This window comes from Simochromis diagramma, unplaced genomic scaffold, assembly GCF_900408965.1.
Source record: "Simochromis diagramma unplaced genomic scaffold, fSimDia1.1 OVJJ01000293.1, whole genome shotgun sequence".
NCBI lineage: Eukaryota > Metazoa > Chordata > Actinopteri > Cichliformes > Cichlidae > Simochromis > Simochromis diagramma.
This window is the reverse complement of record NW_024386801.1, coordinates 19,996,634-20,008,839: the sequence shown is the minus strand read 5'-3', so window position 1 is coordinate 20,008,839 and position 12,206 is coordinate 19,996,634. Positions and strand designations below refer to the sequence as shown.

At 41.2% G+C, this 12,206-nt stretch overlaps 1 protein-coding gene across 7 annotated transcripts in view; it reads right to left on the bottom strand.

Moving 5' to 3' along the window:
• Window positions 1-12,206, bottom strand: part of LOC120730202 (transcription factor SOX-6-like) — a 104,488-nt gene that overhangs the window by 3,977 nt on the left and 88,305 nt on the right. For all 7 annotated transcript variants that reach the window (XM_040026424.1, XM_040026426.1, XM_040026420.1 and 4 more), the window contains 3 exons: window positions 6,261-6,369; window positions 3,598-3,768; window positions 1,908-2,121 (listed from right to left, as the gene is read on the bottom strand). In XM_040026424.1, the coding sequence (XP_039882358.1) occupies window positions 1,908-2,121; window positions 3,598-3,768; window positions 6,261-6,369 (494 nt within the window). The remainder of the gene's footprint in view (window positions 1-1,907; window positions 2,122-3,597; window positions 3,769-6,260; window positions 6,370-12,206) is intronic.

Sequence of the window (12,206 nt, the reverse complement as noted above, 5' to 3'; positions counted from 1 at the left end):
CAGGCTCCTCAAATGAACCGCATAAAGTGGGAAAATTACTGTCACCTTTTTCACCTAACAGTTTTCTCTCCTCTGTCTCCTGAAACAATTACTGCCGTGTGCTCTGACAGACTCATTTTCACATTAAGCATTTTAAAATAACACTGGTTTAGCAATCTGGAATGTGCCAGAAACTAGTTGTGTACTGGCTCCTGTAGATGTTTGATTTAGCAACAATTGAAAACCCAGGCCTGGAGAATCTAAGCTTTCCTGCTTAGCGTACTTGACCACACACAGTAAATGTGGCATTCATCCTGTGACGTGTGCCTTGCGCTCATTCCCTCTCGAGCATGTGCTTACATTTCATATTCCACTGTGTCTGTCTGTGTCCAATTTCACTGCCCGCAAGCGCCCAGCATTGTCCTAATTTAATAAATGACAAGCTATTAAAAATCGCTCCTATTCAAAGCTGTGGCCTCTGGTAAATCCATCTCACTCATAGGCCACTGTGATGGCTTTAAACACATCCATGACTGGTTCCCATTAAGACAATGCCACTGTTTTTCCCCTTGCTGCACCGACTGCAGTTGAAAAAAAATATATCAAGCTCTTCAGCAAATGTTTAAGAGCTTTAGCAGATAGAACCACAAGAGGTTCCCAACCTTTCATAAAGGGCCCATAAACCTTGATGATCACTCCACTAACGTTAAACAAATGGACGCGGCTAAGAATTCTTTTCTATTCAAACTGAGACATATTAAGGAGGAAAAAAATACCTCTCGTGAAATGCAAAGTTGGTTTTAATATATTTCTATACAATCAAATAAACTCAAAGAAGATAGATAAAATTACAAAATGATAAATTATCTTTTTTTTCCTTTTTACTTGGACATATTTGGGGAGAGATGTCTGCTGGATTGAGAGACGACTTTATCGAAGGCCACAGGTCCATTGTAAATGACTCAAATCCATCTAGAGTTAGACACAAAGACTGTCTGTTATCCAAGGCTTAATATCGTCAATGGCTTGTGGTTCTTGATGCAAATGGACCTCTTTAAAGTTTTAATCTCTCAGTTTTAATCAGTCATAATATACACTCTAATGAAGATGTAACAGTGTGAAATAACCCTGCAACCATGCCAGCATTCCTGTCCAAATAATGGCCCAGTATTAGGTCACGAGGTCAAGCTAAATAGTGACATGACATGGCTTAACCTATTTGGGATTATAGGACTGAAGAAGTACCACCGACAAAGTCCACAGGGCTTCAAACAACGATCAGTCTATGAGAAACACCACCATGTTAAATTATGTGGTTTAACTTCAGTTTACAGGGCAATTTTCTTCAAATAAGCATCAAATCACACTGTTATAAAGAAAATTTATGTCAAATTATACTATCACTGTTATAAAATCTAAGCTCAACATAATTTGGTATAATGCTGTCTAATATATTTTGGATCAAATGACACTAATTGCATTTCCTAGTCAAGCCATAATTCACACATCGTTTAATTAGAGTACGAGTGCATTTGTGTGCTGTTTTATTAAATGTCTCTCAAAATATGGTTTGTTACATCTTACTAGTGCTCCATAAAATAAAGTGTGACCCACACAGCTCTCCTCTGAGCAGCACTGAATGCTGCATGACCCTGAGGGTGCCAACAATGCCAGAACCTTTTCACCACCTCGATTCATACCAGTCACTCAGAAAGAAGAAAATCTCTGCAGTGAGAGAAGGTTTACTTTTGACATGTTTAAGTATTTCTGGAATTTAAATCACAATTACACAGTACTGCCGTCTGAAGGTCCTTCCATGAAAAAAAAAACTAATTTGAAATTCAGTTCTAAAACCACGTAACTCGCCGACACGCTGCAGCTTTCCTTCAAACTCGTGCGATCACTCACTTTTTTAGCTTTGTACTCACCCCACAAAGAACTGCCTCATTTCCTGACGTCGTGAACGCATCATCTGCTTGTACTCCCCGATGCGTAGCTTCTTGCCATCAATGATGCAGGTTCTCTTGGGCCGTGGCTTGTACTTGTAGTTGGGATATTTCTCCAAGTGGATCTTGCTTAAGCGGGCCTGCTCCTCGTAATATGGCTGCTTTTCCTGGTTTGTCATGGCTTTCCAGCGAGAGCCTAGAGCAAAAAAAAATTTAAAAAGCAATTGACACTTTAACTTAGGTTATATTTAAATATTTTAGTGTTACTAGTTAAGAGGGTGACTGAATTTAAATATCTGCACATTACCAAATTTTAGTGAGTGACTAACATGGTTTCAGTGAGTTTTTTCAAAATAGTTTCAGTGTGTGGTGAATCAAAGCTTTTCATAAAATTCCTGCAAAGCAAACATCCTGTCACAGCTACATTATTCAGTCACACAAAAGAAGCACCGCTTTGACAATTCTGGTTTCTTCCCGAGGTTGGATGCCTTCCTGTGAGCAGGCTCCATTGAGTGTTTAGCCTAGAAGGCTGTTTAAAACCAGGAGTGGATTACACTCTGCTTCGCTCAGGAAGAATGATACATTGTGTATGGCTTGTTTTCCTCGGTAAGAGGACCTTCTGAGCAAGTGAACAGAGCCATTACTGCGGGAACGCAGCACATCTGTGAAGCACTTTGACAGCTGATTATACACACTCTTCCTTGCTCTTCTGTTTATCAAGGTTTATCACAAACTCTTCTTGTACTTTTGTGACACAGGAAACACAGAAACGTTTTTCTTTCTTTTTTTTAAACTTGCCACCCACCTACTCCCTTAAGTCCAGCTGTGTTATTATTTTAGAGATGGATGCATTGTATACATACAGTCATATACACACTCATAATTCCACTTTTCCTTCTCGTCTTGTCACTGAACCCTAATAAAAATCCAGCAGGAGCGCGCGATTAGGCAATGTACTTAATCAAATGATTTTCCCCTGTAATATGTTTCCACTGTAATAACAAAAACAAAGAAAAAAAAAGCACTTTTGAAAGCACAAAGATTAATCGTCTAAATTCAGGATGCATGTTAAGAGCACAAAACATCCATTTATAGGACCCCTTTCAGAGACCTGAGTCAATAACACAGATCCACCTTAGAAAAAGCAATTCATTCACGATTCTCAGAAGTAGCATTTACGGCATTCAGCAAGCCTCAAGCTCACTTGAACTCTGCATTGTACGGTAGAAGTCTTAAGAACATTTCAGGTACAACCGTTATGCTCAGCATCATGTGAATGGATATCTGTGTTGAGGAGGTATTTTAACTGAATGCATCCATCACACTAGTCAGGCGGACACAGTGGAGCTCTGTGTGTGGAGTGTTCCAGGCTGAAAAACACACTAGTCATTCTTACAGTACCCACTTGACGGTAAGAAACCCTGTGAACTGCAGTATATAGCGGTAGGGTAACCTAATGAGCAGACAAGCTGACCTTAAACAAATCTGCCGTGTCACTTTACAGTCACTTAGAAAAAGAAAATAAAAATTAAAGCAAACACTGGCGTATTCTTTTGTACAAAATTTAAAGGAAAGCAAAAGTACTTCGCCCTTACAACACTAGGACAACATATCGCCACAACATTGAGGTTTAGCTTTCTCACTCATCAAACATAAACCCGCAAAATCTCACCAAGGATCTTGCTGATGTTGGAGTTGTGCATGTCGGGGAAGGTCTGCAGGATCTTCCTCCTCTCATCTTTGGCCCACACCATGAAGGCGTTCATGGGCCTCTTAATGTGGGGCTCGCTGTTGTTCCTGCCTCGTGCCTCCCTGAACACCCGTGCCTCTGCGATGTTACTCCCTAAAAAAAAAAAGAGATCACTTTTGCTGTATGTTCACCATTAACGAGTTAGCTGTTCATACTTTCACACTTCAAATGCAGTGTATAACAAGGTGCCTGCTTCTTTGACTGAGGCACTTTTCTGTCTTCTTGGAAAGCGTAGCAAAGGTTTGGTGGAGTATTGCGGGCATAGTGTCCTTCATATCATTCCTACACACAAACACACGTGAACTTTGCACATTATGCTTAGTTTGCTTCCTCGTGATATTATCTCAGTGCTTAAGCTCCTGTGTTTACTCCTCTGACTCTAAACTAAACCACGATGAGCACTTCTTGGTGCCTGTAAACAGAATTGCTTTATGACAAACAGGTGGGCTTGAAAAAAATCGGAAAGACAACATTACAAGGAACTACTTTACAGGGAGTGCAGAATTATTAGGCAAATGAGTATTTTGTCCACATCATCCTCTTCATGCATGTTGTCTTACTCCAAGCTTTATAGGCTCAAAAGCCTACTACCAATTAAGCATATTAGGTGATGTGCATCTCTGTAATGAGAAGGGGTGTGGTCTAATGACATCAACACCCTATATCAGGTGTGCATAATTATTAGGCAACGTCCTTTCCTTTGGCAAAATAGGTCAAAAGAAGGACTTGACAGGCTCAGAAAAGTCAAAAATAGTGAGATATCTTGCAGAGGGATGCAGCAGTCTCAAAATTGCAAAGCTTCTGAAACGTGATCATCGAACAATCAAGCGTTTCATTCAAAATAGTCAACAGGGTCACAAGAAGCGTGTGGAAAAACCAAGGCGCAAAATAACTGCCCATGAACTGAGAAAAGTCAAGCGTGCAGCTGCCAAGATGCCACTTGCCACCAGTTTGGCCATATTTCAGAGCTGCAACATCACTGGAGTGCCCAAAAGCACAAGGTGTGCAATACTCAGAGACATGGCCAAGGTAAGAAAGGCTGAAAGACGACCACCACTGAACAAGACACACAAGCTGAAACGTCAAGACTGGGCCAAGAAATATCTCAAGACTGTTTTTTCTAAGGTTTTATGGACTGATGAAATGAGAGTGAGCCTTGATGGGCCAGATGGATGGGCCCGTGGCTGGATTGGTAAAGGGCAGAGAGCTCCAGTCCGACTCAGACGCCAGCAAGGTGGAGGTGGAGTACTGGTTTGGGCTGGTATCATCAAAGATGAGCTTGTGGGGCCTTTTCGGGTTGAGGATGGAGTCAAGCTCAACTCCCAGTCCTACTGCCAGTTTCTGGAAGACACCTTCTTCAAGCAGTGGTACAGGAAGAAGTCTGCATCCTTCAAGAAAAACATGATTTTCATGCAGGACAATGCTCCATCACACGCATCCAAGTACTCCACAGCGTGGCTGGCAAGAAAGGGTATAAAAGAAGAAAAACTAATGACATGGCCACCTTGTTCACCTGATCTGAACCCCATTGAGAACCTGTGGTCCATCATCAAATGTGAGATTTACAAGGAGGGAAAACAGAACACCTCTCTGAACAGTGTCTGGGAGGCTGTGGTTGCTGCTGCACGCAATGTTGATGGTGAACAGATCAAAACACTGACAGAATCCATGGATGGCAGGCTTTTGAGTGTCCTTACAAAGAAAGGTGGCTATATTGGTCGCTGATTTGTTTTTGTTTTGTTTTTGAATGTCAGAAATGTATATTTGTGAATGTGGAGATGTTATATTGGTTTCACTGGTAAAAATAAATAATTGAAATGGGTATATATTTGTTTTTTTTTAAGTTGCCTAATAATTATGCACAGTAATAGTCACCTGCACACACAGATATCCCCCTAAAATAGCTAAAACTAAAAACAAACTAAAAACTACTTCCAAAAACATTCAGCTTTGATATTAATGAGTTTTTTGGGTTCATTGAGAACATGGTTGTTGATCAATAATAAAATTATTCCTCAAAAATACAACTTGCCTAATAATTCTGCACTCCCTGTAAAAGAGCGCGTTTAATGACTACATTTAATTCATAGTACGTAAAAAGCAGCTCTTGTGACCGATTCATAATTATCTCTGTGACCATTCGCTACAGAAAACTTACTGCCCATTTTTGGTTTGCATACTAGGACCGGGTCACAAAAACTAGTGAAAAACATGAAGACAATTCATCCTCTTTTCCTACACTTGCAGTAATATTGACATTTGACATTTTCAAGTGAGCAGAATGTTCACCGTAGTGTCCTGACGTCCAAAATAAATATTTGTATTTTCTGAATACCTGCATTTGTGAGCTTTCTGGTAGATGACTTATTGAGTATTAGTCTTAGTAGGAAGGCCCACAGAGGTAGGGCCTCTTCTAAATTTAACCATGTGAGTTACTGTCACTGGTATCAGTTTTATCTGAACAGGATGTGACTCGCACTCTATTTCTGAAAAAAAAAACCCAAAAAAACCATGCCATTTTGCATGCCAGTAGTCAGAAATGTAGGTAAAAGAGTAGCAACGGGGTAAGAGACAGAGGAACATACCATCTAAATCTTCTGGTCTTGTCAGGTCGATGACTCGATGAACCATCTTCCCAGCATCCTCTCCGAGCTTCCCCAGGTGCTGGCTCAGTGTCTCATAGTGCAGCCGCTCCTACAGTAGAAAAAAAATGCAGAACTGCTGAAGTCTGAGGAATACTTTAAAAGCTGCAATTCTTTACTCTGCATTCAGTTATTATTATTTAACCCAGGGGTCGGCAACCCTAGGCACACATGCCAGGGTTAACTGATGGCACAACCATAGCTGGACTGGCCATCGGGCATACCGAGCATTTGCTCAGTGGGCTGGTGGTGATTTTTCGTTTTTATGGGCCGATGATTTTTTGTTGTTGTTGTTGTTTTTTTGTAACGGTATAAACAATGATAGGTGGTGAATTGGCCAAATGCTGGCCGGTGTGTAAAAATAACTCAGTCGTTTGGTGGTGGCTGTGGCGGAGCTTCCACAGATTCAGTAACATTAGCAAGTGGTGGAGGCCAGCAGGTGGATGAGAGAAAGGGGAGGCAGGAGGAGGGGAGCCCCGAGGCGGGGCCGGTCCGAGTGTCAGGTGAACTGAACTTCAGGTAAGAAGTTAAGACCTGCAGTCTGTCTGGGTCAGATATAAACCAAGTTTAGGTGGAGTTTATTTTCGTTATGCTGACTTTTACAGTCAGTGACAATAACTCATACTGCGTGAGCTAGCATGACGGAGTTTATATACAGCTGGGTGGGTGCTTTGATGTTACTGATAGTGAACTTTATTTTATTCATAAGGTTAGTTAGGAGAGTTGCCGACTGTCCCCTAAAAAGAAGGAATCGTCTCGTATTCAGAGAAAATATTACACATTTTGTGTTGAGGTGAAAAGGGACAGTTTGTCCCGGACTTCAGCTAGAATGGAAAGAGACACAAAGCTGGAGTTATTCTGTCGTTATGCTGCACAGCTGCCTCTTCTTCTTTCATTCTCTCTCTCTCCCTCTCCTGTTGCTACTTCAATCATGAAACTGATCAATGATCAGCTGATTGGCTTTTCTCTCTTGTTTGTTTATCGCCCACTTTGCGCCAGAAAGAGGAAACTGCCGGATGCTAAACAACAGCAGCACGTTTAAGCTTGATCAGCTGTTGTTAGAATTAATTTAATATTACTTTCTAATATCAGCTGGTGTTTGCTGGAGCCACAGCTGTAAAAGCTGCTGGTCATGAGGTTTGTATATCTGGTGAGAGGGAAACATGAAGATGAAACCAGGAGATGTCCTTACTGAATCATCAGAGCTGAACAGGTGATGGAGAAACAGGTTTACCTTTTAGGTGACATGAATGAGTTGAAGGGAAGTTATGAACTGTTTCTGAGAGACAAATAACACCAGGATCCTTTTTTTTATGTAGCTGACAGCTGGTAACTGTGCAGGGGCGGGTCTAGCAAAGTTTTGCCAGGGGGCCAGGTAGGGCATTAACGGGGAAAGGGGGGGCACAAAGAAATACTTTCTTATTTTCATTTAAAATGTCTCACTTTTAATAAATAATTATCTGAAGCTTACAACCAAAGTTTTTATCTGACGTACAATGTATAGAAATCATACATATACCGACAAAACTGTACATCACTGTCACAGCAACATTTGTTTTCATTCAAAGGCTTTATGACTTTAATACCTGGTGGGCCAGTCTCTAGTCAAAATGCCCGATTTTTTGTCCCAGTCCAGCCCTGGGCTCGACAATCTGAGAAGGTGCATTAAAAAATAAATGGCCGCGCCAGTGGTGCACATTGCAAATTAGTTCACATAGACACATTAGTTGTGCCACTTCTTAATGACGGTATCTTAGCTAACAACCCAGAGTACCAGATTCAACTTGTAATTGGCTAAAAATCACTTCGCCTATCGGTGAGAGGGACGTTGTTAGCTTTCCACATTCCAACACTTCAGAAGCTTCAGGAGCTTTCTGCTCAGCACAGCATCAGCACCACAGAAATACACGGATACATCTGTAGACTCGAGACAGAATTCACAATGCGTTTTCAGGACTTTCAGGTGTTTGGACCAATGTTTTCTTTTCTGATCAAACCAGAAAGCTTTAATAAGCAGCTAGATTTGTCTCACATTTTCTGGCTGAGTTAATGCCAGTTAATGCAACATCGAAGCAGCTGGAATCCATAGATGTGCGTGTTCATGGAGCTTGCATTTTCACCTGCTGGACATCACTACCTGACAAGTTTAACTGTCTTCAGAACATTGCAGAGGCCTTACTGACAGTATTTGGCTGTACATATCTGTGTGAGCAGATTTTCTCTCACATGAGTGTCCTCGGGTAGCCGTCTGAATGCTGGACACTCGGAGACCTGTGTCTCTGAGTGGGAGACCAGAGATCAGATTAACATGTGTATTATCAAACATGCCATATTGGCCCAGTTTATTTTTCTTATCATTGTTGTGAGGACACCATAAATAGCATTTGCATTTTCTGTTGTACAGTTCATTTGCTGTTATGGAGTACTTGTTATGGATAAAAAGTGTCTTTTTTTTGTTTGTTTTAAAATAGCTGATAACTATTCGCTGATAGCTGCCAACATCTGTGAACAAATATAATTCTATAAAGTGGTTCTATATAGTGTGTAACCGTTAATATAGAGTGTTATTAAATTTATTGCTAATGCAGTCATATGGCACACTGACTTCTGAGGAAATTTTAGATGGCACTCGTCATCAGAAAGGTTGCCGACCCCTGATTTAACCACTAGATCAAGTTTCCTGCCATCTTTTGAATTGGGCAGCCATCGATGGCTTTGATGGTAATGACAGTAAAATTAATTGCTGGGTTCAGCTAGCATAAAGGAAACGTCCAGCACTTTTAGCTTTACTTTTTTTAATGGAACCTGAACGAAATAAGTGATGATGAGGTTTAATTCATGTAATAAACTAATAGGCAAGGCAGAACACCTCGAAGGCTGCACTTATCCTCAGTGGCTTGCCCACCTTCCGTTATCATACGCTCCTCATCTGTCACCACCTCTAAGACAAAAAACTCCTACAAGCAGCTTGCCTTGGAGTCTTACAGCTAAAATTACCCCACCACGCTCTCAAACTGCAGTGGAAAACATGGTACGCTCCGCACAGCTACCATACATCCACACTCCTCCTCTTCTCCTCCTTCCCTCCCTCCCTTCCTCCCTCTCAGTTCTCCTCCTTTTTCTGGTGACAGAGGCATTTTGTTTGACGCAAGGAATGGTTGCCGGGTGAAGTCATGCCGCGGTAGCCGCTGGCAGCAGTGGTGGAACTTAGGGGCCGCGTGTATGTGTGCGTGTGCATGTGTGTGTGTGTGTGTGTGTTTATAGACAAGAGTCAGTGCGGGCCAATGTCAGCACTACAGCAGGGCTGTAATCAGGCCTACCACAGAACATGTGCCTGGGCAGTGCCATGCTCACCGCAGGAAGCAACCGCCTAACAAAGGACTAAAGAAAAGAAAGAAGGAGGGAAGGACGGAGATAGAGAGAGAGTCAGAGAAAAATAGAAAGGAGGAGATGGAAAACGAGTGTAGAGACAAGAATAAGATCTCAAGTCCCCTGAGAGCCATCCTGTGAGCCCAAAAGTCAAAATGAGTCATAGTTTGACTTTCTGTTATTTGAAGGCCAATGTCCTACAGTACATAATTCCTCTGCAATCGAAGTGAAGATGTTTGAAATGTTCCCGGTGATTAGATGAGACCAAATGGAAAAGTAATGCAGAATAGAGTTGGGGATTTGGAAAATGGAGTGGGACAGCATCAATAGAGGCAGAATGATCCAAACTACAGATTAACAGCAGATCTGGGTCACAATTTGCAAATATTCCCTGTGGTTGGTCTACTTTTGGTCTTCTTAAAAGTTCTTGTGGCAAATGCAATAAGGAGCTGTCTTTCCTTTGTTTAGTCAAGATTGAAATAGGTTTGGCCTGTGTGCCTGCTGGTTTCAAACTGGACTGCTGCCTTTTGGAGCAATATTACAGACTTTCTTTCCCCCTCTCTTTAATTGGACTCCATTTGTACTTTGTAGAATTAAACTGGGAAAAAAAATAGCAGAAAATAGGCAACAATCACTTTTAAACATTAAAGCTGCGCAAACAACTACCTTAAAAACAAATCACATTAGTGCTGCCACAGTACTTTTAATGCACGTTTGCTTTTGCTGGTCTCTCAAAGTGTTGCTGCTGGATGTATGCTTCTAAATTTAAGAGACACCCGACTCTTTTTGTTCTGCTTGGTCTGTTCTCTTCTTGGCATCCGACTCCTCGCGTCCCTTCACTGTTGCTAAGGTAACACTCCAAACATTTTATTTTTTAATCCATACCGTATTGAGCTCATTACCACAGTTACAACTCGCCTGCTGCCAGGATGGCCTGCCTCCAGCTGACCCGCAACCGTTTACTGTCTCCTCCCGGACCAATCAAGTTTGGCAAACTCCTCAGTAACCCTCCCCACCGCCCACCAACCCCCCTCCTGGGGTTTCCTCTCTACTCCAATTTTCTTCATCTTTCTTCCTCTCTTTCCTTCTCCATGCCGATAGAGCTGTCAGTCAGCCCCCTGTTCTGTTTTTTTCAACCATGCCTCCTATTCATAGCCCTTAACACCCCTCCGCCAGACCTCTACAACTTGAGCCTTCAACCCCCAAAAGAAGTAGACACTCAGCTTTATAGTATTTATTATAATGTATATCACTCAGACTATAATTGCACCAAGATTATGTCGACGTTTAATCAAAACTTGGAACCATCTAAGCTTCTGGTTTCACAGGCTCACTTCCTTCAAAGACCAAACTAACCAACAGCGGAGCCAATATAAACTTCTATACAACCATTTCTCTCCTCTCTTTCTCTTTCTTCCAGACTTATTCAATGACAGAAAGCATGCTGACCAACTTTAACTTTGTGTAGACAAAGGGTATTCTTCTATAATGGGATACTGTAAAATTATAGTCTCCAAAATTTAGATTTCTGGTCCATTTCAAAGCTGTATAAATGCTATGTGAAAGTGTCCAAACCTACGAGGAATGTGTGCAATAAGTTAAAGGGTTCTGAACCATTTGTAGAAAAATATGCATAAAGAGTATATGATTGATATAAAGTATTTTCAAATTAGCATGCTAGAAATGAATGAAACTCAGTTTGACTGATGTTGTTTTTGTTCACTGAAATGTGTGTATATTTATTTTTGAGTACTGGATATTCTAGATTGTCCAGTCTCCAAGCCCACCTTTGCATAACTGCTCAAAGATCATCTTACAGCATATGACTCTGTTGGAGTACAGCACAGATTGATGCCCCTTAGCCCATCAGCCAATGTAGCAGTTAAATTATACTAGCACCAGAGACACTAGAAGAGTTCATGTGTCCACATTATTTACATCATTATCTCTCCACAGCATCATCCAAACAGAGTAAAAAGGCTATTTGTGCTTCTTCTAATGTGACCTGTACATTTACCATTTCCTTCACCTCCATTGGAAACTTAGAAAAGTATCTGCTCAGAATTCAGTGTGTTTTTTGTACTGTGTATCTTGTGAACGTTACTCTGGGGTTTTTTTTTAAGCCAACTGAGCAATACTGTAACTAATGTAACTGTGTAGAGCTTATACATGTTTTCCTACATATTGCAAAGAGACAGATACATGATTTGGAGGTTCATCATGTAATATGTAGGCTAAATAATTTGCTAATCTATTACTGTTTTTCTTAATGGCATGTTTTGTTCCTACTCTGATAAAAAGAAAAAATATATATACATATATATATATATATAAGTCTTAAGCGTCTCTCTCTCACACACACACACACACACACACACACACACACACACACACACACACACACACACACACAAACACACGCACACACACACATGGTTATACACAGTGGCTATTTCAGTGAGCTCTGGCAGCCGCAGGCCAGCTGGAAGCAACGTAAGCGTAAGGTGATACTCAACAATG